We start from the raw sequence: 27648 nt of genomic DNA, 5'->3' as shown, positions 1-27648 counted from the left end.
GGATAAATGCTCGATGAATCTACTACAGCTTGTAAATCAATTAGGATGATATTTTTGGAGAAAATCCATTTGTTGCCCTATATATTCTTGGAACGATGGCTGAATGACTGATACACCAATGTGTCTAAACTTGAAACCTTATGTTTCAATTGTAATCATGGCCACAGGAGCTCCAACCCATAGATCACTAATTCTCTTGGGTTTTTGAAGTATATGTATTTGCTCCGTAAATGCCCCTGTTTTTTTGGAAACAGACAAGAGCCTCTATTCCTGGGTACAAACCTGCTTTGCAGGAAAGTGAACTAATGATCTCAGATATGTGGATTATGTTTGAGCCCATGGTAGCCTTGCAATCAATGTCAGGAACTCAGATTCACACAGTTTTGTATTATATAATATAATATTCAATTTCATTAAATGTATTAAGAATATTAGAGTACATTAGGGTGTGACCTAAAGGGCTTTCCATGTAGACCAGGGGTCCATGAGCCACATTCAAAGTTAAAAAAAGAGTCGGGGAGCAACACAAGCAGGACTGTATTTAGGTCCAATGCTGCCCTAGGCATCAGACCTAAACATGACCTTATGCTATGTGCGTTGACGTCACTTCTGCGTACCTCCTCTGCCCCCCTACCCCTCAAGCCCTCAGCTCCATCCCCGGATTTCATGGCGGAGTGTGGGGATTTAAAAAAACTAAAATAAAAAAAAAACAATAATGATTGGTGATTTGGTAGCCCCTATGTGGACTGGAAGCCTACAGGAGACTCTGTTTGGCAGTACACATGGTTTTTATGCAATAAAACTTGCCTAAGGGGTTGGTAAGCATCATGTTGCTCACTAGCCACTGGTTGGGGACCACTGACCTAGACTGTTATAAGGTACAATGTGTTGTACTGTGAAAATTGTGAACTTTAAGGAGGAAATTGGGTCATAACCCCTGATAACACATGAGTAGAGTTCAATTTTGAATTGCTAAATGGAAATGTCACCATACAAGTAACATCTTGGTATGATGAAGGCAGTAGAAATCTAAGATAGTTCTTGGATAGTAAACTACCATGGAAACAAACAGCACCAATCATCTGCCCTGATCAATTCAGTGACAGATATCAACATGGAACAGGTCAGGAGTTGTGATTTGGGCTCCAGAACAACTAGAGATCTATTTAACAAACATCAGTTCCTTTTTCACGACTCTTGTTTTTTTTTTATTTTACAAAATGGCTGCAGATATAACAATTATTATTCACGCACGTACTTCATTAAGTCTCAGATAAGTTGAAAACAGGCAAAAGTGTTTCCAATAACTAACAGGACTTTCTTACACAGAGGGACAAATTGCCCGAGAACCCCACTGTAGCACTAGCCATGGAACAACTACCCTCATTCTTTTATCCAAGATCTGTAGCCCAGTGTGAAATCAGGAAATGGACCATGATCTGCTCCAGTTTCTGCATTTAATCTAGATGAGCTTAAACACTGTTATTAAAAGGCTATTTATTCATTTACTGTAAAGCAAACCTTTCCTGGAGAGATAGAGATGATTTAGACACCACCCGGTGCCATTAGAAGCTGTTTGGAAACATTTACCATGAAATATCTTCATGCACCCTTATCGAGACCCATCCCAGCATATTTACTGACCTTTTGTACAATAGTTATTCAGGTAAAGTTCCTTATCCTCCACCATCTGCTGCCACAGCACCAAGTAGTAGGTGAGGTTACCATTGCGCTGAGTTGGGGGCTTCCATCGAACGATCAGGTGTGAGGAAGAGTTGGACATGATCATGACATCCTGAGGGACAGTAGGGGCTGCAGAAATAAGAAGAATGTTGGTGGGTTTTCTTTATATAAATTTAAACTTTACGTAGTAATTTATTGTTTCTTAGATTTTTTTCTTTGATTTATTTTCCTAGCAGTGTGAAAGTTTCCTAGCACCTGTAGGGTCATTTTGACTTTCTCTAATCTATAACAAACAAGGGAAAGTTGTGCTAACCAATTAGTTTTAAATCATTCAACAGGGGTGCAATAAGACCACAAAAGTCATACAGACAAACACAAGAGGTCCTCTGCACTCAACCCTTTATCAATATATTTAAGTTATTGAGACATTTTGTGCCTTGAGCTACTAAACATGCCCTCACCTCTAATGCCCTAAAATGCCCTGCCCTCTCATCTGCAGATGAAGCACGGAAGGTTGCAAATAGCGTTGCCATCTAATGTTTACCTGCATGGCTGGTAAAATAACATGGGATGGTCATGGTCATGGTCATGGGATGACCTTATTTACAAAATAGTAGTGTGCGGGCCGGCCCGATACCCTCGGGTCCCACGGGTCAGGCGGGTTTTGGGACGACCTCGCACAATCCTTTCCAGGTCGCTAGTGGGTGCGGGTTGAGCTCTTCTGACTGCTCTCCCCGTCCGCAACCTTCCAAATGTCGGCTTCCCACTTCCAGGTTGAGCTTTTATAAAATAAACATGTAATCGGGCCCGGGCAGGACGCAGATGGTGGTAGGGCGGGTGCAGGTCGGGGAAAGCCGGACCCACACATCACTATTACAAAATACACTACAAAAAGTAGTGGCTTGGCAACATTAGGCAGTACTGAATATTTGGTTATCAGGTCAAAATTGGATTATGCAAAGCCATTATATGCAGATTACATTCACATTCTTGGACTTTCCACTGCATAAGACTGATATGTGAACACCCAGGCAGATATTGGCCACAGAGAAAAATTATGAAGCGAGACCACGTTAGTAGCCATGTCTGCAAGTTTATGGGCACCACGAGTGTAGATCTCATGGCCTGGTCATGAAACGGAACCACTATGGCCAAAGTATACAGTGGTCAGAACCAGTATCACAAGAGATGATTGGTTCTGAAAATCAGGAAAAGATCATCTGAGGTGAAGTCTGCTCTACATGATTGTTGTATCCAAGCAAAGGCAAATAACTGGATTCTACTCCATGTCTTACCCATAATATAATTCGTTGGTCTTTGTTTTTATGTAAACTAACCCATGTCTTAATTCCTGCTACAGTTCAACTCTATCTACACATAGCTTGCCATGACCTGAACTGCACCCTGCATCTGGCATTCTCGTCACACTTCATTAGAACTTCATGTGTTTATTGAGTGATAATTGGCTTTCTACAACTACTCGCCTCTCATCATTATTGATTATTCCCAGGAATGTCATCACTTAAAGGGGTGTTATTAACACCAGCAATTGACTCTGAAAGCAATGAGGGAGGGTCTGAATCGTATTTCAGTTTAAAACAACTGTGCCCCTAATTGAGATAATTAGTTTACTAATTATTGCTCCATAAAGCCAAACAAGCATTTTGGTTCTTTTGACATGACAATTTACTCACGTAGGAGGATACTTTTCATAAGTCATAGTAACATAGTTAGACTGAAGGAGCCATACTTTCAACAAGTTCAATATTTTTACTCTATATATAACCTGCCTACCTGCTAGTTGTTTGATATATGTTTTTATCTTGGCACAGTAAGCAATACAACAGCATCCACCCTTGAATAAATACACTCAGACCAATGTGGGATACCATATGTACATGTCTGAGAAACAATGAAGAAGAAAAATTCTTAGTACAGGTATGGGACCCATTATCCAGAATGCTTGGGACCAGGGGTTTTCCGGATAATGAATCTTTCTGTACTTTGGATCTTCATACCTTAAAGGGATACTGTCATGGGAAAAAAAAATTTTTTCAAAATGAATCAGTTAATAGTGCTGCTCCAGCAGAATTCTGCACTGAAATCCATTTCTCAAAAGAGCAAACAGATTTTTTTTATTCAATTTTGAAATCAGACATGGGGCTAGACATTTTGTCAATTTCCCAGCTGCCCCTGGTCATGTGACTTGAGATTGAAGTTTATCAGAGCACAAGTCACATGACTTGGGGCAGCTGGGAAATTGACAAAATGTCTAGCCCCATGTCAGATTTTAAAACTGAATATAAAAAAATCTGTTTGCTCTTTTGAGAAATGGATTTCAGTGCAGAATTCTGCTGGAGCAGCACTATTAACTGATTCATTTTGAAAAAAAATGTTTTTCCCATGACAGTATCCCTTTAAGTCTACTAGAAAATCATATAAACATTAAATAAACCCAATAGGCTGGTTCTGCTTCCAATAAGGATTAATTATATCTTAGTTGGGATCAAGTACAGGCTACTGTTTTATTATTACACAGAAAAAGGGAATCATTTTAAAGAATTTGGATTATTTGATTATAATGGAGTCTATGGGAGACTTCCTTTCTGTAATTTGGAACTTTCTGGATAATGGGTTTCCTCAAAGCAATGTAAAAACAACAACCAACTCAAACAACAGTTTACTTTAGTAGGACAAACTGTGCTCCAAGCCGTTTATATTAAGTTAAATGGAAAAGTACCAGCTTTAAATATTACTCAAACATTTACAGAGCTAGAGGTTCTTCACAGAAACTAGGGAGGCACCCAGTAGTTAATGATGGGATATACTGTAGTTTGGAAGCTATTTAGACATGGGAATATTTTCTGCCCTAAGTGTCAACAAGGTTGGGATTTGGGGTTTACACTCAGATAGCGTACAGGATAACAGATACAACAAGGTCTTCAGGTATCTGTAACCATGGTGGACCACAAATCAGAGCTTCAAACACTGCTCTATGATTTCTCCAGTTTTATATTTACTGACATTGAATTTTTCTGATGTTTTAAATTAAAAAAAAAAAGAGTCAGACCAAACTAGAATCCACGATTTACACTTATTTATCATTTAAAAACCATGGAAAAATTAAATCGGTGAAAGACCGCGACTTTTTCGGATTTGACGCACGAAAAGTCCGAATTTTTTGTGAAATCCCCGGAAAAGCCTGAAATTTTTGGATTATCGTACAAAACTCAGCACAGACCATAATTCAAATTGCAAATACAGTATGACCTCTGCCATTGACGTCTATAGGACCTCGACAGGTTGAAGATGGAGTATAATCAGATTCAGAGTTGTTGCATCCTCAGGGTATAATACATCTCGAAAAATTCTAGGGTTTTATTTCCACTAAAAATTTCGGATTTTTTGAGTTTTTAGCATTCGGACTTTAATAAACAACCCACCTACTATACAATATATCAAACTATACCGGATTGCAATACAAAACGGTGGCCACATTTCCATATGTATTTGTCAATATAACTGGCTTTTATAAAATACAAGATCATATCATCACTGGCCAATTTATGCTTCTCTCAAGATATTTCACTTTCTACAATTGTTTTATTCTTTCCCTACCTGCTGGTTTTGTTCGAATATAAACAACATCACTTTGTGCCCCAAAGTTCTGTCCTTCTTCTGTGGTTAGAGTGATGGCTCGAACATATATGGCATATTGGACCCATGGTTTGAGGTTTGTCAGGGTAACGCCGGGCTCTTGCTCGTTGTTTAGTGGAAGCTCCACATCTACTACATTCCAACTGTTGGCTCCACACGCATCCTGTCCCAGGTACTCGGTTATATTCTGGAATGGCCTAGCACAAACAATACTTCAGTTTTTATGGATATAATAGACAATGCTACAACGAAAGAAAAACTTATATCTGTAAGTCAAATTATTTATCATATGTTACCCTGGTTGCCATTGTGGGGACAAGAAAATGTGTTTTCCCTTCTGGGAAGAGATTGAATTCTGCTACAACCAATGAGAATTTTTTACTCAATAATAACTATATCCCTCAGTAGATATTGATGATGACTTACGATTCTTTGTAGTGTACGACAAAGCTCAGCAGGTCACGGTAGTCAGGAGGCTGATAACGTTCCCATTTAAGGTTGATCCGATCGGCTTCTGTCCAGTTGCTGACAAAACGCAGAATGTGAGTGTTGCCTACAACAGAAAAGTCAAGAGTGTTCTCAATTAGTCAATCATTTGATTGGGGCCGAAAATAAAAAAAATCTACATTAGAAGGTGAATAAAGATCATGCTATGATGGTGATCTTTAAAGAAATCTCTCATTATGGATAGCAAAGCCAATGAAAAGTGCAAAAAGAGTTGGTTTAGGCAACATGACTTACAAGAAGCCCGATCTCCATTGGTGCGTGGATTGATATCAGCTTTGTCTTGTCTTCCTCTGGTTCCAGCGATCTCTTCCATGTGGTAGATCTCAGACAGGCACAGCTTTGGGTTGAAAGCAAAATACAGTTTTCCAACAGGGATAGAAAGGCTCCCGGGAGTCCAAAGCTGCTGAAGGTTTTGGTTGTCCAAGACATACAAAGTATAATTCCTGGGAACAAAAGAATAGTGTACATGCCATATATTCAAGATTGTATTATACACACTGCTCCTTGAAACAATGTCTGTTGTTATTTAGAGAATACAAAAATCGGTTACAAAACATACGACCCAGTCAACTTAGGAGTTACTGTATATACTCGAGTATAAGCCGAGTTTTTCAGCCCCCAAAATAAACTGAAAAACTCTACTTCGGCTTATACTCGAGTCAAGCGCAAAAACGGACGCTGGTGTCTAAGAATAGTCGCCGGCGCCTAAGAATAGTGTTCGCGCCTAAGAATAGTAGCCGGCGTCCAAGAATAGTTGCCCGCATCTAAGAATAGTCTCCAAGAATATTCGCCGACGTCCAAGAATGGTCGCCGGCATCCAAAAACGAGACGCCGGTACCTCCAATGGGAGCAGAAACCATACATTTTTTGATTGAAACTTACCAGAAGCTGCTGTATTTCTCACCCTAGGCTTATACTCGAGTCAATAAGCTTTCCCAGTTTTTGGAGGTAAAATAGGTACCTCGGCTTATACTCGGGACGGCTTATACTCGAGTATATACGGTACCTCCATGGAACAAGATCAACACTCTTTCAAAAATCTTTCTATTTACTATTTAGAATGTTCTTCTTGTCTTTCCTTGTTTCCATTCCTTGTTTTTACCCAACCCATCAGATTCAAACTTTCCAAAGCACTCCATGAATCAGAGATAGCATAGACACACCACCAAACATGGAAACATATATCTTGCTTTTTCTCTTTTAAGGCCCACCATTGAGGATCATGGCTGCCCTTCATTATCTTACCCATCAACCATGGTATCCCCTCGGATCAGCTTCAGGCTTTTAAAGAAGGATAAAGAGACGAGAGCAAAAGAGTGCTTGATCTTCAGAAAGCCAGTGATGGTTTCAATGAGCCCCAGGCTTTTTTGCAACTCAGAAGCCAGGTTGTCTTAAAACAGAAGTAAAGTTAAATTAACAGATATATTTGAAATCAGCAAGTGGGAGAGTGGTCATTCTGATGTATAGACTACAGACCTCCAGAATATGAGGAAGTTCTACAGGTTAAACAGCATAGTTTAATTTTCATTTGCTTTCCTGGATGGCCCTGGACTTGTAGCCAAGTGACAGTTGCAATAATATATTTGTTATTGTTGTTGTTGCAGGTTAAAGCAAATAAAGGGGGTTACTCAACTGTGGACTATATATTGCATATTTATGGTAAACCCTTGCTCATTTCCTTTTCTTCTCTGCTTTCCTAATCATTCAACACATTTATCCGTCATTTACTATTCTAGCAATAAAACATGGCTGATACATACATCCTCTGCGAATGTTGAGAATCAAGTTTCCTTCGATGCAAGTGCAACGAGTCAGTTCTCTTGCTGCCTCGAGGGAGTCTATAACTTTGTTTCCAGATTTACACGTCTTCGGACAAAGCCCCTCACACTTATGGCAGAAGATGCTGCGGAGGGAGAATGGAGATGCAATTCATGGTTTGCTTAGCTGGAAAGAGCATGACATTTATATGTGAGGCATATGAAGATTAATGCTCATTTACCAAGTATTTCCATAATGCTTCTATGAAGGCCACACTGCTATGTGTAAATATTATATAGGGAAGGATAAGGGACAAACATGCATGGTTGAGTTTTATGGCATTAGGACACTCTTTGCCGATTTCCTTTCCTTTACTAGTTGCCTGTTTCAAGGGTACGTAAACTAGTACCTCCCTTCCAAGACAGAGGCCCTATTTCTGAGGAGGACCTTTCCTTAGGACAGCCTGACAAAAAGGTTCAATGAGTGTTGACCAAATTATGTGACCCTGCTCCTGGAGAAAATATGCCCCCTAGTAACTTTCTATTATACCCTCCTAGAGCTGGCCATAGATGCAAAGATCCGATCGTACGAATTCTCGATTCGTACGATTTTCGGACCGTATGTGGAGAGTCCCGACATTTTTTGTCCCATGAAGATCGGTCTTTTGGTCGATCGGCCAGGTTAAAAGATTTTTGTTGGCTGCCGATAATTTCTCTGCATGTTTTGCCGATCTGACGATTTTCAGTGGGAAACTGTCACCAGCTTTGTCGGACATAACTTTCGTACGATTGCTGTCAGGGGCAGAACATTGTCTGATCTGTTCTTTTACTACTTTATTTGATCTGAATGGTTAGTGGCTGGTTGGGAGATGGGGAAGTCCGATCGTTCCAGGATTCGAATGATCAGATCTTTGAACCTATTGCCAGCTTAAGACTTAAGCTGGCCACAGACACAAAGATCCAATCATACGAATAAATGTACGATCGGACTTTCCCATCTCCTGACCTGCCACTAACCATTCAGATCAAAGTTTTACCATTCCGAGCAAATAAAGTAGTTAAAGAACAGATCAGCCGATGTTCTGCCCCTGACAGCAATCGTACCATAGACAAAGCTGGTGACAGTCTCCCACTGAAAATCGTACGATCGGCAATACACGCAGAGGTATTACCCGCAGCCGACAGAAATTTTCTAATCTGTCTGATCGACCAAACGCCGGACGAAAAATGTCGGGACTCTCCACACATGTTCCGAAAAACCTACGAATCCTCGATTCTTACGATCAGATCTTTGCATCTATGGCCAACTTTAAGGATGGACCAGTGAACCCATAGATGTTGCAGGTAGGTTCCATGACCAGTCTATGGAATGTTTGGGGACCCTGTACAGAGTAGGACTAGAACCCTTTGCTGAATTGCTCCAAGAGCAAGAAGCACATAACACTAGTCAGACCCCAGTTATTTAATTGGCACTGTTCATGCATTGGAAGCACTGGCAATGGGTTAATCATGTTGAACTCAGTTTAACGCAATATGGATGTTTGCTAATCCATTACAGTTGTTTTCTCTGGTTATTTTGTTTACACTTCAGGTAATAAGTGTATATATATCTACACACACACAAACCTGCTATCATTCCTTGTGTACCCTGGTGGGCACTCAGACAGGCACCGGTTTTCAAAGATGACAAACTTGGTAGACTCCTGAGAGCTCTCCGACTCCTTGCGCAGGTTGCCACAGTAAGCCTCTTTAATGCAACGCCAACCTTCATACTCATACGTTCCCGGCGGGCAAGAGGGAAGGCACTGATCATCAATATAGAAGTTACGGCATGCCACACAGGCACGAGGATCTCCAGCCTTGTTACAGCCACCCAAGCACTCAGGGTCACAACATTCACCAGTGTTGGAGCAGGCAATGTCTTTACCACAATTGCACACTGAGAAAACAAAAAACATTATGTGAGACAACCCAAATACCTTACATGGACTACAAATAGAGAACTTGTGTAAGATTGTCAAATGTCGAATTGTAAAAATATGATTTGGTTTTTTTATTTTTACTAATCAATACTGAAACCTTTGATTCTGGAAGAGGGAACAAACTTGTTAAGTTTATCATCTGGGTGTCTGGTCCAAACATTAGGAGACGTCTCTAATTTAGAAGACAAAGAGTACTGGGAGCAGTCTTGTCACCTATGGCTTAATTAATATTAAGAAATGGTCTGGCTCTGTAAAACTAGCATTGAATACAGTAGGTCTATATAAATAGACATAATCATTAAAGGTGGCCATACGACAGATTAAAGCTGCCGATAACGGTCCTTTTGAATGATTCTGCAGCTTATCTGGCAGTGTATGGAGGCTTCTGATGGGTCTTCCCGATCGATATCTGGCCAAGATATCGACTGGGGAGATTTGATCTTTCTGGTGATCGAGTTCCTCATCCCGTCAACACCCAGTCTCTTCATTGTAATCCGATCGTTCCGCTATAGGTCCGAACGTTTGGATTAACCGAATATCACCCTACTGTTGGTGGGCATATCGGTGAAAGATCTGAGCTTGGTGACCTGGCCAAACAAGAGGATCTTATCAGTTATGGCCACCTTAAGTCACGAAGGAACAAGGGCTGCCAGTTCCTGGACAGAAATGTGGAATCATGTATACCCCTAATGGTGGATGGCTAACTTCCTGTAACTAACTGGTATATGCTGGCATCATTCAATTGCACCAATCAGGAGAGAAACATCTACACGTCCACCTTTCCTGTATGAAGGGAGACATAGGGGAGCAGGAGGAGGAAGGAGCCTATGGAAGAGATGAAGTCAGATGCAGCCTGGGACAGATGATGGAGGAGCCTGGGAGCAAGATGGGAAAAATTGTGGAAAAAGAGCAAAAATTTGCTCCTCTGATTTCAGTACACAACTCTTTCCAGGCCTGAGAAAAGAGCATGGAAGCTCCTGGTAGGCCTATGAGAGAATATTATGCAGCTTCTTAAAATGAGATATTTCAGAAAATTCTCAATGAACCAACAAAAAAAAACGATTTAAAGAAATGGATCATTACTTATAAGGCTGCTGATCCTATGCACTGGAACTAGGATAACTACCTGTTCAGTTTTCACATGGACTGTCCCATCAGAAGTCTAAAATCTGGACAGGACTTTGCACTGACTGATGCGGCAGCCAATCTGCAGCTGCAACATTATACACCCCCCAACAGATGCCATATTACCCCACAATGTCATCCCAACTTGAAACTCATCAGGCCCACCGCCTGACATCAGCTGCTCTACCCCTAGCCCAGTATTTCAGTGATGGAAAGGTGGCAACCCTAGCTGATACAGTAAGTACAGTATATACAATAAAGCATTTCTAGTAGTATTTTTGTTTAGTATTTTAGGTTTTAATTCTTCTTTTAATTCAAGACAAACTTTATTTCATGAAATGTATCCATTTTCTTTAAAAATACCCAATTCAAAACAAAATAATTTATACAGAAATTAGATGTGTGTCAGCCTTATTTTAAATCTCTCACCTGGCAAAGGAAAACCAAATCGACTACCAGCCCAGAAAGAACTAACCCTTCATAGACCATTTTGTTGGAGGAGAATAGATAGAATAGATAAGTTGACTGACAGAGAGGATAGGTTGGTGTATACAGATGATAGAGAAATAAAGAGAGCTGTAACATAGAGCTAGAAATAGAGATACAGACAGAAAAGATTGAGAGATAGATAGATAGATAGATAGATAGATAGATAGATAGATAGATAGATAGATAGATAGATAGATGATAGATAGATAGATAGATAGATAGAGATAGAAAGATGATAGATAGATGATAGGTAGAAGGATGGATAGATAAATGATAGATAGATAGATAGATGATAGGTAGATGGATGGATAGATAATTGATAGATAGATGATAGATAGATAGATGATAGGTAGATGGATGGATAGATAGATAATTGATAGATAGATGATAGATAGATAGATGATGGTTAGTTGGATGGACGATAGATATATAGATAGATGATGGAAAGATAGATGATAGATATAATAAGATAGAGATTAGAGATCTGTCCATCTGATTTCAACATAAATTTAGGGTTCCCTCACTCATAAGTGTAATAGAATGTAATACTTCTGCTGGTCAGGATGTGTGTCCATGGAAATTGACCATTTATCTTATCAGAACTCAGCTCAGACTGAAGTTGATTAAACATTGACAAAGACTGTGTGAACTCCATAACGTAATTAGATTTGAGTTTTAAGTCAGCAGCAACGGAAGGATTCCATAGTCACCCGGAAAGCAATTGAAAATACTGGGACAGAGCAAAGAGTTCAGCACGAGGTAACAAAGAGGAGAGAACCCAGAAACCTTAGAACTTTTGTTGGAAAGCCAAGCCATTATGAGATTGCTTAATGAAATGAAGGCTGCCGTGAAGGTGTCAGCTTGCATTATCTCATCCATAACAAGAGTCTAGTTATTGCTACTATATTATAGATCTGACTGGGAGCCATTGACTCAGCTCAACAACTAGCTCTTCAGTCTAGTCATGTAATTACAGGTAGATAAAGTAAGTGCGACTGCATACAAGACATTGACCACCTTATACTAAAGATAAAAAATATATTGGTTGATGCAAATTCTTGTAGGGAGATTGAGTGGATCAACATCATAAATACATTTAGAAAATGCTAGTCTATGTGGCCTTTGAGAAAAGACCAATTAATAAACAATAAAAAAGTCCTTTGGATGCCAAGTCTTGTAATACATTATAATGTGAATTTCCATGAGTCCCACAAGCTATAGTTACACATATAGAGAACACTTACTCCAACCTACAGTACAATCACTCATATCTAAGGGAAGCACCTTATCTAATGGAAAAATTGGAGTGGAAAGAAGGAACTTGGAATAGTGTAACTATATCACCATATGCCAGGGGTTGTTAGACTTGTTAGCTTGGAAAGTCAAGTCAAGTGGACAACTGTTTATACTAAAAAAGAGAAGATTGATGACTGCTGACCAATTGCAAGGTTGGCTTGGAGCAGTGGCAAGGGTGTTTGGCTCAGAACTTCTATCTGCTTTGAAAGCCCTGTTTCAAGGTCAGTGATGGGGAGATTCTTGAAACTATGGTCAAATAACTGATATTCCCATGTCTCTAACCTTATGAGCTAGAAGGGACCTTAACGGTCTAACTATATCCCCCTATGTCAGGGGCTGTTGAACTGTCAGTTCAAGACCAGCTTGGAAAGTCAGCCATTAGTTAAGACCCCTTCTAGCTCTAAAAGTAGGGATGTAGCGAACGTCGGAAAAAAAGTTCGCGAACATATTCGCGAACTTGCGCAAAAACGCGAGCGGTTCGCGAACGGTTCGCGAACCCCATAGACTTCAATGGGAAGGCGAACTTTAACATCTAGAAAAGACATTTCTGGCCAGAAAAATGATTTTAAAGTTGTTTAAAGGGTGCAACGACCTGGACAGTGGCATGCCAGAGGGGGATCAAGGGCAAAAATGTATCTGAAAAATCTGCCTGTGTGTGCTTGGAAGAGATAGTGTAGGGGGAGAGCTGTTAGTGATTTCAGGGACAGATGATAGTAAGTTTGCTGGCTAGTAATCTGCTTGATACTGCTCTGTATTGGAGGGACAGCAGTCTGCAGGGATTTGAGGGACATTTTAGCTTAGGTAGCTTTGCTGGCTAGTAATCTACTGTTCTCTTTAAACAACTGCCATACGTTGACCTTGTAGGCATTGTTTGCCCAGTTTTTTTGGACGCAGCCACTGAAGCACAGTTGCCAGAAAAAATATGCCATATAAATGCTGAAAATAGTCATTTTTTGCCATATACGTTGAGTCAACGTATGGCAAAAAATGACTATTTTCAGCATTTATATGGCATATTTTTTCTGGCCTCTGTGCTTCAGTGGCTGCGGCCAAAAAAACTGGGCAAACAATGCCTACAAGGTCAACGTATACACTACTACAGCGGTGGATACGGATTACGTAAAATATATGAATGCTGCTTGAAAAAAGTGACTCCGGTGTTTTTTCTGGAGACGGTAATATTATGGATATTTAGACAGAATGGGAACAAGGTCACACAGCTCGATGGCGGGTTGAAGAAAACAGTGTGCAAATAATGCCTACAAGGCCAACGTATACACTACTACAGCGGTGGATACGGATTACGTAAAATATATGAATGCTGCTTGAAAAAAGTGACTCCGGTGTTTTTTCTGGAGACGGTAATATTATGGATATTTAGACAGAATGGGAACAAGGTCACACAGCTCGATGGCGGGTTGAAGAAAACAGTGTGCAAATAATGCCTACAAGGCCAACGTATACACTACTACAGCGGTGGATACGGATTACGTAAAATATATTATGGCTGCTTGAAAAAAGTGACTCCGGTGTTTTTTCTGGAGACGGTAATATTATGGATATTTAGACAGAATGTGAACAAGGTCACACAGCTCGATGGCGGGTTGAAGAAAACAGTGTGCAAATAATGCCTACAGGGCAAATAATGCCTAAAAGGTCAACTTATACACTACTACAGCGGTAGTAAAATAAAAAAAGTAAAATAAAAAAAAAATGAATATTAAAAAAAAAAAATTAAAGTTGGTGCTGCTGAACTACTAGGAGCAGCAGATTAGCACACCAGTCCCACTCCCCAACACTGCTAGACTAATAGCACTGGGCTCTTATAGTAGTAGTAGTAGTAGTAGTAGTAAAACAACAAAAAAATAAATAAAAGCAGTCCTTACAAGGACTACTGTTATTGCAGCAGTCAGCAGATGAGATCAGAAGCAGGACAGCTGCCCACTGCAGCTACATACAGAGCACTGCAGTAGAAGGTAGATTACTAGCCAGCAAAGCTACCTAAGCTTAAATGTCCCTCAAACCCCTGCAGACTTCTGTCCCTCCAATAACAGAGCAGTATCAAAACGATTACTAGCCAGCAAACTTTCAACTGTCCCTGAAATCACTAACAGGCAGCAGCTCTCTCCCTACACTATCTCTTCAGCACACACAGGCAGAGTGAAAAAACGCTGCAGGGCTTCGGTTTTTATAGGGAAGGGGAGTGGTCCAGGGGAGAGCTTCCTGATTGGCTGCCATGTACCTGCTGGTCTGGGGTGAGAGGGCAAAAAAAAGCGCCAACAATGGCGAACCCAAAATGGCGAACGTCGCGCGACGTTCGCGAACTTCCGGCGAGCGCGAACACCCGATGTTCGCGCGAACAAGTTCGCCGGCGAACAGTTCGCGACATCTCTATCTAAAAGGTTATGGACATGTATGGTTTAACTATATCCCCTATGCCAGGGGTTGTTAGGCTGTTTCAGTTCAAGACCAGCTTGGAAAGTCAGCCATTAGTTAAGACCCCTTCTAGCTCTAAAAGGTTATGGACATGTATGGTTTAACTATATCCCCTATGCCAGGGGTTGTTAGGCTGTTTCAGTTCAAGACCAGCTTGGAAAGTCAAGTCAAGTGGACAACTGTTTATACTAAAAAGAGAAGATTGATGACTGCTGACCAATTGCAGGGTTGGCTTAGAGCAGTGGCAGGGGTGTTTGGCTCAGAACTTCTATCTGCTCTCCTAGATAGATCTGAAAGCCCTATTTCAAGGTCAGTGATGGTGAGATTCTTGAAACTATGGTCAAATAACTGATATTCCCATGTCTCTAACCTTGTTATGAGCTAGAAGGGACCTTTATGGTCTAACTATATCCCCCTATGTCAGGGGTTGTTGAACTGTCAGCTTGGAAAGTCAGCCATTAGTTAAGACCCTTCTAGCTCATAAAAGGTTACAGACATGTATGGTTTAACTATATCCCCTATGCCAGGGGTTGTTGGAATGTTTTAGTACAAGACCAGCTTGGAAAGACACCAGTCTCTGGTTAAGGCACCTTCTAGCCCATAACAAGGTTACAGACATGGAAGTATCGGTCATTTGGACATAGTTTCAAGAACCTCACCATAATTGACCTTGAAACTGGGTTTTCAGATGTATCTAGCAGCGCACATAGAAATTCTCCTGAAATCTAACTCTAAATGGCCTTTGGGCCATGCCAACAATGCAACTGGTCAGCAGTCACCAATCTTCTCTTAAGATACCTGTATCAAGTTGTCCACCTGTCAACTGGCTTAAACAATGATTGAAATCACATTACCATCCAAGAATGCAATTTAAATACCCTTTATTGGTATCAAATAGCATGTGGCAATCGTATTCTTGGATGGTGCTGTGACCTCAACCATTACTACTCCAAGCAGGTCCGGACTGAGAATTCAAATAGGCCCTGGCATTTCAGGTACAAAGAGGCGCATTTGCCAGAACCCACAGATTGCCAGTCCGGGCCTGACTCCAAGCGACCTTAGAGTTGCCAGTCTTACACTTTGGGAACTGCTCCAGACTAATGCATTTCATGTTATAGACCAGGGATCCGCGACCTTTTGGACCCGTGAGCAACATTCAGAAGTAAAAGTAGTTGGGGAGCAACACTAGCTATGAAAAATGTTCTTGGGGTGCCAAATAAGTGCCATAATTTGCCATTTGGTAGCCCTATGTGGATTGTCAACCTACATTGAGGCTCTGTTTGGCAGTGCACCTGGTATTTATACAACCAAAACTTGCTTCCTAGCCTGGAATTCAAAAATAAGCTCATACTTTGAGGCCACTGGGAGCAACATCCAAGGGGTTGGAGAGCAACATGTTGCTCACGAGCTACTGGTTGGGGACCACTGTTATAGACCATATGGTTGTCACATATTAATCCATGTTAGAAAAAATATATTTAACATTTTGTACAGTTCATGCTTTATTGTAATTACGTAATATTTAAGAAGAAACTTTCAAATCACAGGGGACAGATATGGGTGCAGTATTTGCCTCAGGCACACAATGAAGTTACTGGAGTAAGGAAAAACAAATTTATTAAGAAAATGTGGTGGCTGGGGTGGAATACTGTATCTACTTATGGCTGATACATTAATGATTAAATATGTCACCCCATGTCCTAAAATAACAATTGCAATACCTCCCACTCAATACGGAGAGAGTGCAATATCAATGTGACTGTGCAAACCCCCTGTTGCCCGAGGTCTACTTTAGGCTGGGATTAAAGTTTAATTCACCTTGTTGTAAGGCTGAGTTCTGAAGGTCGTTCCTATGAATAACTGGCATTACGTGCCGAACACCAGGGGAATATGGGAGAGAGGAAGCCCCCAGAGCTTTCTGGGAATGTTTGAAATACTTTGCATTTCCTGCTGTGGATACCCAGATAGGTAACACATTAGAAGTACTGACCTGGGAGAGCAGTACACAGTTACACAAAGTTACTCTCATTGATTGCCTATAATAAATATACTATGGCAATGATAAATTGAATTAGTGTTAGACCCAGTGGGAAACTGTAGACAAGGGTGGCCTCCAGTCTTTCTACTATTATATTAAATTCCATCGACCTGTTGACGGTGAGAATTGTGTCCTTATCTGCTCTTTTCTTCTTCCGTGTACTTTCGGATTCTTATTGTGTCATTTTTTAAGCTTCATTTTTGCAATTCTATTCCTTATGTCTCTTTATTGCAGAACTGTTTGTTACTATTCTACCTTATGGAAAGCAGAGGGGGTCAGTGATCCCAACAATGAGATTATTGCATTTTCGATTGCAGAACTGAAAGGCATTCTACAAATATGGCCACTCTCATATCTATGCATATATTCATTTATGCAGAGAATATGTACAGCTGACATACACTATCTTGTTAATTTCCACCTTAAAAAATAAAATGACTCAGCGTATTCTCCCTTGTTCTGAACCCTGGAACATCCATATTTCGGGTATTAATTGCCTGATGCTAGTGTGTACACAGATAAGATTATTCAGACGTAAGCCTCATCATCAGTAGCTTGCTGATAAGAGTTATCTTCATCTCATAATGCCAGCCTGAATGCAAAATGTTGGATATAATGTATGATTAATGGCATCATGATTTCTTGCTGTTTTAGAGAGCTGACTAGTGATAAGCAAATTTATTCGCCAACCATGGATTTGCGGCGAAAATTCAATGTGAAAAACTGCCTATTCACTTTAATGCATTTGTAGAAAAAAAGTCGCCATAAGAAAAAAATGCCCATTGACTTTAATGCATTTGGAGAAAAAAGTCGCCCATTGACTACAAGGGTGGTGGCACATGTAATGATTCTCCTCTTCTTTGGGCGTCTAATCTGCCAGAAATGCTTTCCCGCTAGCAAGAATGCGAATCGCCAGTGGGATGGCACTCGGATCGATTCGGGACAGATTCGCTCATCACCAGAGCTAACCACAGTCTCAGGATTAGCTCTACATACTTCAGATTGTCCCTGCTGAATTGTGTTTAATACAGGCGAATACCTATACTGTTATAGTTTTATAGGATCTCTCTGTACAGACTATGAGCAAACTTAGGAGCTGTTCCTGCTGAATTGTGCTTAGTACAGGGAATACCTATGCTGCCATAGTTTTATGGTACTGGCCTTGAGGTAATGCTGTGCCTTGGGTTTACTATTCAGCTGGGCATAAGTAGTAATATAATCAAATGTCACATTCATTTTTATGAAATATAGATGGAGTAACAAAGAAAAAAAATTGCAATAAAAAATGTGGCACTGGATTTCCTTTTTGCTTTGTAACATTACTGAGTAAACTGATCAACCACTAGGGGTCACTGTTCCATGCTGAAGTATTTTTGAATAAACACCTAAACATAAGCAGAGTGATAGTGGCATCACTACGACTATACTTTACTTTTATGTAAAGCAGGGTTTGGCACAGACTGGCACTATTAGTGACCAGGGGGGCCGCAAGGTGTTACTGTCAGGGGTCCTTTGTCACATACAACTATCACGGTTGATGACTGGTTGTCCTACTGCAGTGGTTTTAAACTTTTCCAGTTCAAGTCACCCTTGAATGTCCAACCTTTGACCAGGACCCTGCTTGAAGGTCAGGTTCCCTTTTAAATGGGTGGAGATATAGTAAAATACGAGTCAGTCATAGTTCCACAAAATATCTTGTGCAGCAAATACATATGCACAGGAACATCATCAGAATTCACGGGACCCCCCCTCGCCCCCAAGCCCCACCCCAGATCCCACCCACTCCACATTAACAGACACCAGCACTAAAAACGGTAAACCCCCTCACTCACAAGTTATAAAAAGCGATCGGTTGTCAGGGCCCCCTTATAATTTTAAAAAAAAATTGGCAGCCAGGGACCTACATAAATGTTTGTAAAAAAAACATTGGTGGTCAGGACCCCCCTACAAGTTAAAAGAAATCATTGGGGGTCAGGGCCCCCCATAAATAAAAAATTGCGCTAGGACCCCCCCTAAAAGTTTTTACAAAAATATTGGTGGTCAGGGCCCCCTGCAAGTTTAAAAAAATCATTGGTGGAGAGGACCCCCACCTGTGCCAAGGCCCCCCCATAAAAGTTTTCAAAAACATTGGTGGTCAGGGGCCCCATAGAATACTTTAAAAAATCATTGGTGGCCAGAGGTTCAATAAAAAAAACCCATTGGTGTTCAGGGAACTTACCGTAGGTTCTTCATTAGCTTCTTTGGCTCCTTTCGTAGCTTCGGGTCTTTTCGCGGCTTCAGGACTTCAACTTCTGGTATTTTCCAGGCTTCAAGTCTTTTCGGCGAGGCTTCAGGTATTTTCACAGCGGCTTTGGGTCTTTTCGGAGCGGCTTCTGGTCTTTTTGGAACGGCTTTAGGTCTTCAGTGCGGCTTTGGGTCTTCGGCGCAGCTTCGGGTCTTTGTCACTGCAGGAACTTTGTCAGGGCCCCCTTTAGCCCCAGGCCCGGTACGGCTGTACCCCCTGTGCCCCCCTGATGGCGGCCCTGCATACGCAACCCAAACGTCACCTTAATGGCCACCTTCAAGCTCCATCTAATGGGTTTTCAGCTCCAAGTACCCCAAGATGGTCAGCTCCGCAGTTTGGGAGCCTCTGCCCTAGTGAGAATTTGCACGACAATGCGTCTAAGCCCACCCTCTGTTCCATCAACTGCTCATCACATTACCTCACTCAAATTCTCATTATGAGGCCTCTGGTGATATCTGCACCTACTGATGGACCCTCAGCCTGTCCCATAAAGCTTAACAGAGCAAAATCATTGCAAGTGTCACTGGATCTAGTCATCTCATGTAGGGCAGAGGGTGCAGCTAGCTAGATATTATATGGAAAGAGGGCTGAAATTTTATGAAGACCACAAAAATATGGAGCCAATTGGGTTTTGACTGCTGCAGCTTTCCCTGAGAGACCCATGGAGTTATAACAACCTGACATATTGTGCCGTTGCCTAAGGCTTTGAATAGCAACAAAAAAATCCTGATCTTATCTCAAAATATTTCACCGATGACTGTTCTCTTCTTTGCATAGAAACAGAAAAAGTGCACCAGCCAATAGATTTAATGGTGTGATTTGATCAGTGCTAATTGGGTGGTTATTGCACAAACACCGTGTTTTCTAAAGGGCCAGTGATACAATGAGAGAAGACAGATGAAGAGATAAGGCCTTGGTATTTACAGTAAACACCGAGAGCATAAGTGTGACCATTTTCAGTAAACAAATAGCCTGCTGCTTGGATCATATTACCAGGTCTGATCTACACAAGGGGGAAACCAGTAACTTATTGCAGTTAAATAAAGTACAGGTACAGCAACAACAAATGCCTGTTACACCAGCTTAGCTTCAGCAGCTTCTAGAACACTTTCACATCCAGTGCTCAAACGGAATAATAAATAAATGTAGGGTAATATTTATAGTTTGTTCCCATTGGCCAATGCTTGTTGGACTTACAGGTCCCACCTGTTGTCAGACACCTTCTTATTCAAAAAAAAAAAGTATTTATATTTCTGAAACTATCACCTCAAATCTCACCCTAACTGACCTTCAACGTGGCCTTTTGGGTGTGCAAATTAGGATTCTCCTTAAAATGACATTAAAATTGTCCTTCAAGTTGAACCCCCACCGCCATGGCTTGGATTCCTAGGGGACCAGCCCAACAAATTGAGAACCCGATTTTTGATGGGATAGTCTGAGATAATATCTTATTGTGTATCCAAAACATTTCTTCTCTGCATGTTTGTATTTCACATTTGGTATGGACAAATGGATTGAGCTGGGTTGCAGTTGGTCTGTTTAGACCAACTCTAATTCATCAAAATTCGAACTGTCTCTTTCGATGAATGGATAAGGAATTGGTAGATTTGGATAAGCCACCTCAGCTCATCTCAAAATGGAGCATTTATGGCCTTTTCAAGTCCACTCTTGTAGGGGCACCTTGAGACTTGTATGCATTATCCCTTACTATACCTAGTTAGCAAGAACCCAACTGTACCACATATACAAAATCACTTTTTACCTTTTTGGCAGGAGGTGGAAGTCCAACAGCGAGACTCAACATGTCCATTGATATGGGTTTTTACACAGGACTCCCCAAAATCACGTATGCCTGGACAGACATCAGCACATTCCTCCACAGGCTTATTACCTACGATGTAGTTATTCTCCACTGACTCTGACAACAGGCTCCAATCTATGGTGGAAATGTGACACAGTTCTTGGTTGCGTTCAATACGCACATCCCCCTTTAGGATGTTTGTGAGGCTATGAAGGCCAATGTCTCTTAGATGGGGCATCTCAAAGATCACCAGTGAATAATGAAAGAAGAGGTCTGTGCCTCGGATAATGGACAGATTGGGGAAGAGGTCCCGAAGACTCTCCAAGCCATAAACTCGAAACAAAAGTAGGTATTCAGTGATCATGGTCAGGCGTTCAAAGCGTAAACCACGGAAGTCTTCCGGTTTGGTGCCGAACATGAGCAGGATTTGCAGGTTACCCTGAATGACCGTACAGTTCTCCAGCTTGCGAAACTGGGACACATCGTTGCGTATGTTCATGCTGCCGCAAACTAAAGGAAACAAAGACAGAAAGGAACAGGTTTAGAAGACAGCTAGGACATTGTCCTGTTTCAATGTTTTCTCCAAGAATAAATGAGATAGAAGAAATAGATGTAAAATGAATTCTAATTTTCTTAAAATACATAACAGGGACAATTAACATATAAGCTCCAGCATCATGAAGGGAAGGTGGTAAGGAGGTGACAAATGTAAGAAGAATATTTGCTTTCCAAGATGCACCTGAAAGTCTACCATGAAGCTTAATTATGGCTCAAATCTTCTATTCTTTACACTAAGGCTACACAACTTGCAGACCTGGTATGTTCTGTTCTATGGCCGTCAAACATCTCTGCTAACTTTAGAAAATATGTTTCTTGTGTGGCCTAAATGATATAAAACAATAGCAGAATAAATATGGAAGCTTAGGATCAGACCAATTCTTAAAGGCACTGTTCCAATCTCCTTGTAGTCAAAATAATAAAGGGAGGTGTAGAACAGTGCGTAACGGAGCAGATAACAGGTACAACGTGTCCTGGGCAGTAATTACATGGAAAGCTAAGAATTAATCAGAGTGGAGTATTAACAAGAGATGATGTTATTGAATTGATCATTATTCTGTTCTTTATTTACCCGTATCTTGTAAAAAAAAAAAGGTCTTGTGGCAAAGCTTGAACCCATTCAACTCATCTGTTTCTGTATATGATTGGCCTACCGACATGTCCAGTGGCTCATGAGCATCATGTTTCTCACCAACCCCTTGGATGTTGCTCCCAATGGCCTCAAAGCAGGTGCTACCAATAGTCAATCACAATCCAAAATTGGCACCCCAGGGACTTTGCATGCTGGTGCTGCTCTTCAACTTTTATTTACATTGGAATGTGACTCATTTGTAAAGAAGATTGATGATCCCTGGTCTAAAGAAAACAATATTGTAGCGCCTGCCCATTTTTATGAATGTAAATAAAAGTTGGAGAGCAACACCAGCATGCAAAGTCCCTGGGGTGCCAATTTTGGATTGTGATTGACTATTTGTAGCACCTATGTGGACTTGCAGCCTACAGGAGACTCTGTTCGTCAGTACCCATGATTTCTATGTAATTTAAAACTTGCCCCCAAAACAAGGAATTGAAAAATAAGCACCTGCTTTGAGGCCATTGGGTACAACATTCATGGGGTTGGGGAGCAACATGTTACTCATGAGCCTCTGGTTGGGGATCACTACCTTAGGCAGTGCAGTATGTGGAAAAAGGGTGTTCTCTATGCAACATTACACATTCCAGCTATATAAATACAGGCATAACAACAACCCTACTGGCTCTTTCATTCACCTGGGTGCCCATTAGCTTCAGGAGCTCCTGTTATACCATTACCCAAGCCCATTACCCCGATGCATAGTCATCAACCCACCTCATCTTCCCTTTTAGCCATGAACTCTGATAAACTAGCATTAAGGTGGCCATACTTGTAGAGATCCGATCGTTTGGCGATTTCGCCAAGCAAGCGTAACTCTCCCGAATTTGCCCACACTGAGGTTGGAGAAAGCAGGCTCATCCGATCGTTGGGCCCATCATAATGCAGGCAATACGGTGATCAGATTGTGGGATCAAATCAAAAAACAGATGCGGCCGCGTTATGACGGATTTTTAACCCTGCCCGATCGACACGATCTTTCAATAATTCAAAAACTATACAAAATAAATTTAAAAATTGCTTAGGCATAGCCGTACTAAAAGTCAACTTAATGGTGAAACGCCCCTTTAATATGACTACTCTAGCTACAAACTTTTTTCTCTTCTTCAGAGTGTCTGCAGGAGAACTTCCTCCTGTGCACAGTCAGAGAGCAGGAGAACTTCCAGTTTGGGAGCAAATGAACAGAAGAAGCATTGTTTTCTCTCATTGGCCAGTCCTCTTTTCCACTGTAGCCATAAGTGTTAACACTTAAAGGGGTGGTTCACCTTTACGTTAACTTTAAGTGAGTTATAGAATGGCCAAATCTAAGCAACTTTTCAATCGGTCTTCCTTGTTTATTTTTTATAGTTTTTTAAATTATCTGCCTTTTACTTCTGACTTTTTCCAGCTTTCAAATGGGGGTCACTGACCCCATCCAAAAGACAAATGTATTGTTATTGCTACTTTTTATTACTCGTCTTTCTATTCAAGTCCTCTCCTATTCATATTCCAGTCTCTTACTCAAATTAGTGCATGGTAACTAGGGTAATTTGGACCCTAGCAACCAGATTTCTAAAATGGCCAACTGGAGAGCTGTCGCATATAAAGCTAAACAAATCAAAAACCACAAATAATAAAAAATGAAAGCCAATTGCAGATTCTGTCAGAATATCACTCTGTACATCATACTAAAAGTAAATATAAAGGTCAACAGGCCCTTTAAATAATAAATCCACACAACCGAGGCGCTATTCTGAGGTCAGGAATCCAGTTTTGGGATTACTATAGCGGTGTCATCAAGAGAACAACATTTAGGCGGTTATTTACCAAACTCAGAATGCAAAAATCACAAAAAAAATGTTTATTTTATTTTTTTTTATCAAATAGGAGGGCTTTTAAAAAGTCACGAATTTTTGGAATTTATTTAACCCAGAGGATGGAAAAGTCCGAATCTGAAAATCCGGCATCTCAGACCTGTCGAGGTTTTTATATACTGAAAGATAATGGGAGAAGTCCCAATGATTTTTTGATGTGCGCTGGGTTTCATACCAGAGCCGGGCCAACCGGCCAGGCGCCCTAGGCAACCTGGCGGGCCTGCTCAGTGCGCGCTCAACTGCTCATGCGCGAAACTTCGCTCCAGGCGCATGCACGAAATGGTGCGATCATGAGCTGAAGCGCATTTGTGCAAAAGATACCAGCGGCAGTCGGGGAGAGACGGGACCGGAGACGGGGTAGGCGACAGAGCAGGTACGTCCCCCGAGCTTTGCGCCCTAGGCACGTGCCTACTCTGCCGACCCCTAGTTCCGGCCCCGTTTCGAAGTTTTCGGGCAAAAGACATAAGAAATCTGAGTTTTCAGGTGTAAAATCTTAAAAATTGTGAAAGTCGGAGGAAAAATCTGGAAAAATTGTGAAAATTGAATTTCAGAAAATATTGAGATAATTTAGGACTTTGATAAATACCTGCCATTTCTCAGTACTATACTTACTATAGCACCAAGTGAGTCACCTACTGGTTTATATTTCCATTAACAGAACAGTAATCGCTGAGCCTATTACTATTTATCTTTTGAAGCAAATTTTCCATACAAACTATTTCTTAGTAACTTTACAAGCACCAATGTTATCACCGGCCTCCTGCAATGTATTTAGCCCCAAAACAAGACAATGTAGCAAGAATCTTGTATTATGGGGAAATGTTTACTGTAAACAACCAAATGTATTTGTATTGTAACCTGACGTTGAACCTCACACTGGACTAGAATTCTGAGCTTTCATCTGACCATGTCCCGTCCTCTCAGAGATCCCTGTAACTCAGCCTGAAATCCTGTGTCTTTATATGGTCACAGAACAACCCCTCAGTGACTTCTAATATCCTTATCATTTACAGTAGGAGGTACATTATCCCTTATAATACATGAGTGATACTCAGAGTTCCCTGTATAACTCAGCCTGCAGCCTTGTGTCTTTATATGGTCACAGAACAACCCCTCAGTGACTTCTAATATCCTTATCATTTACAGTAGGAGGTACATTATCCCTTATAATACATGAGTAATACTCAGAGTTCCCTGTATAACTCAGCCTGCAGCCTTGTGCCTTTATATGGTCACAGAACAACCCCTCTGTGACTTCTAATATCCTTATCATTTACAGTAGGGGGTACATTATCCCTTATAATACATGAGTGATACTCAGAGTTCCCTGTATAACTCAGCCTGCAGCCTTGTGCCTTTATATGGTCACAGAACAACCCCTCAATGACTTCTAATATCCTTATCATTTACAGTAGGGGGTACATTATCCCTTATAATACATGAGTGATACTCAGAGTTCCCTGTATAACTCAGCCTGCAGCCTTGTGCCTTTATATGGTCACAGAACAACCCCTCGGTGACTTCTAATATCCTTATCATTTACAGTAGGGGGTACATTATCCCTTATAATACATGAGTGATACTCAGAGTTCCCTGTATAACTCAGCCTGCAGCCTTGTGTCTTTATATGGTCACAGAACAACCCCTCAGTGACTTCTAATATCCTTATCATTTACAGTAGGGGGTACATTATCCCTTATAATTCATGAGTGATAGTTGAAGCACTGAAACACCTTTCTCTTTCATTTCTTCTCCGTGTTATGAATGCCTCACACCATATTTGGAGTAAATATGGCTAAAAAAACAACCATATGCTGAAGTTTATGAATCTTATTTCAGTAAAAACAGTGAGCTGCAGAAGTATCCAGCCACTAGACTGAAATGCAACTTACAGGACACCCCTCAATTTTTAAAACAGTTCCACAGATTCTCAGCTGGACTTTCACCGACCCACTGTAGGACATTTCTCCTCTTCTTCTTGAGCGTCCAACATGCACGGTGGGTTTTTGAAATATATGGGTGAGGTGACATCAGATCTAAGCACTTTTGTAATGTACCTTCATTATTTATTTTGTTTTTATTCCAAGATATTAAGGGATACATGTACTGTTAATATGAATGAATTTTGTTACAACAGCGCCACCTGCTGGTCATTTTCCCACCAGTCTGACCACCAAGTAGTCAAGGAAGTTGTCAGGAGAAAGAAAGAGGCTGCTCTGATGTTCTTCTGCTTAGGAAAGATTTGGAAAAGATTAGGAAAGATTTGAGAAAGGTTTCTAATTTTTTTCCTAAACAACGGGAGAAAAGAAGTGCAAGGGGTCTTGGCTTCCCCCGTACTGATACCCCCAACATATATAAAGGCCTGTGTTTATTTCTACTGTTTTTCACTCGCACCTGCAAAGTACACACATTAGCAGATTCCTTATGTCTACTCATGTCCCCATGGCAGGCCCAGCAATCTCTATGCAAAGCACTGACCTGGTCACATTCCCCAGTGCTGCAACCTCCACCAGACGTTTATTCTACAGAGCCTAAAGGGGCAGTTCACCTTTAAGTTAGAACGAGGCTATAAGAATATTAGAAGTCACTGAGGGGTTGTTCTGTGACCATATAAAGGCACAAGGCTGCAGGCTGAGTTATACAGGGAACTCTGAGTATCACTCATGTATTATAAGGGATAATATACCCCCTACTGTAAATGATAAGGATATTAGAAGTCACTGAGGGGTTGTTCTGTGACCATATAAAGACACAAGGCTGCAGGCTGAGTTATACAGGGAACTCTGAGTATCATTCATGTATTATAAGGGATAATATACCCCCTACTGTAAATGATAAGGATATTAGAAGTCACTGAGGGGTTGTTCTGTGACCATATAAAGGCACAAGGCTGCAGGCTGAGTTATACAGGGAACTCTGAGTATCACTCATGTATTATAAGGGATAATATACCCCCTACTGTAAATGATAAGGATATTAGAAGTCACTGAGGGGTTGTTCTGTGACCATATAAAGACACAAGGCTGCAGGCTGAGTTATACAGGGAACTATGAGTATCACTCATGTATTGTAAGGGATAATGGACCCCCTACTGTTAATGATAAGGATATTAGAAGTCACTGAGGGGTCCTGTGACCATATAAAGGCACAAGGCTGCAGGCTGAGTTATTCAGGGAACTATGAGTATCACTCATGTATTATAAGGGATAATGTACCCCCTACTGTAAATGATAAGGATATTAGAAGTCACTGAGGGTTTGTTCTGTGACCATATAAAGGCACAAGGCTACAGGCTGAGTTATACAGGGAACTCTGAGTATCACTTATGTATTATAAGGGATAATGTACCCCCTACTGTAAATGATAAGGATATTAGAAGTCACTGAGGGTTTGTTCTGTGACCATATAAAGACACAAGGCTGCAGGCTGAGTTATACAGGGAACTATGAGTATCACTCATGTATTGTAAGGGATAATGGACCCCCTACTGTTAATGATAAGGATATTAGAAGTCACTGAGGGGTCCTGTGACCATATAAAGGCACAAGGCT

The 27648-nt window shown here is 41.0% G+C and overlaps 1 protein-coding gene across 1 annotated transcript in view; it reads right to left on the bottom strand.

Moving 5' to 3' along the window:
- insrr.S (insulin receptor related receptor S homeolog) overlaps positions 1-27648 on the bottom strand; it is a 40477-nt gene that overhangs the window by 10790 nt on the left and 2039 nt on the right. Inside the window, exons 2-9 of the mRNA XM_018233479.2 lie at positions 21017-21565; positions 9231-9543; positions 7608-7750; positions 7093-7237; positions 6082-6290; positions 5767-5893; positions 5302-5537; positions 1645-1812 (exon numbers count right to left, since the gene is read on the bottom strand). Of these exons, the coding sequence (XP_018088968.1) occupies positions 1645-1812; positions 5302-5537; positions 5767-5893; positions 6082-6290; positions 7093-7237; positions 7608-7750; positions 9231-9543; positions 21017-21565 (1890 nt within the window). The remainder of the gene's footprint in view (positions 1-1644; positions 1813-5301; positions 5538-5766; positions 5894-6081; positions 6291-7092; positions 7238-7607; positions 7751-9230; positions 9544-21016; positions 21566-27648) is intronic.

This window comes from Xenopus laevis, chromosome 8S (assembly GCF_017654675.1).
Source record: "Xenopus laevis strain J_2021 chromosome 8S, Xenopus_laevis_v10.1, whole genome shotgun sequence".
Lineage (NCBI taxonomy): Eukaryota > Metazoa > Chordata > Amphibia > Anura > Pipidae > Xenopus > Xenopus laevis.
The sequence above is the reverse complement of the archived record's forward strand: the minus strand, read 5'-3'. Positions and strand labels throughout refer to the sequence as shown.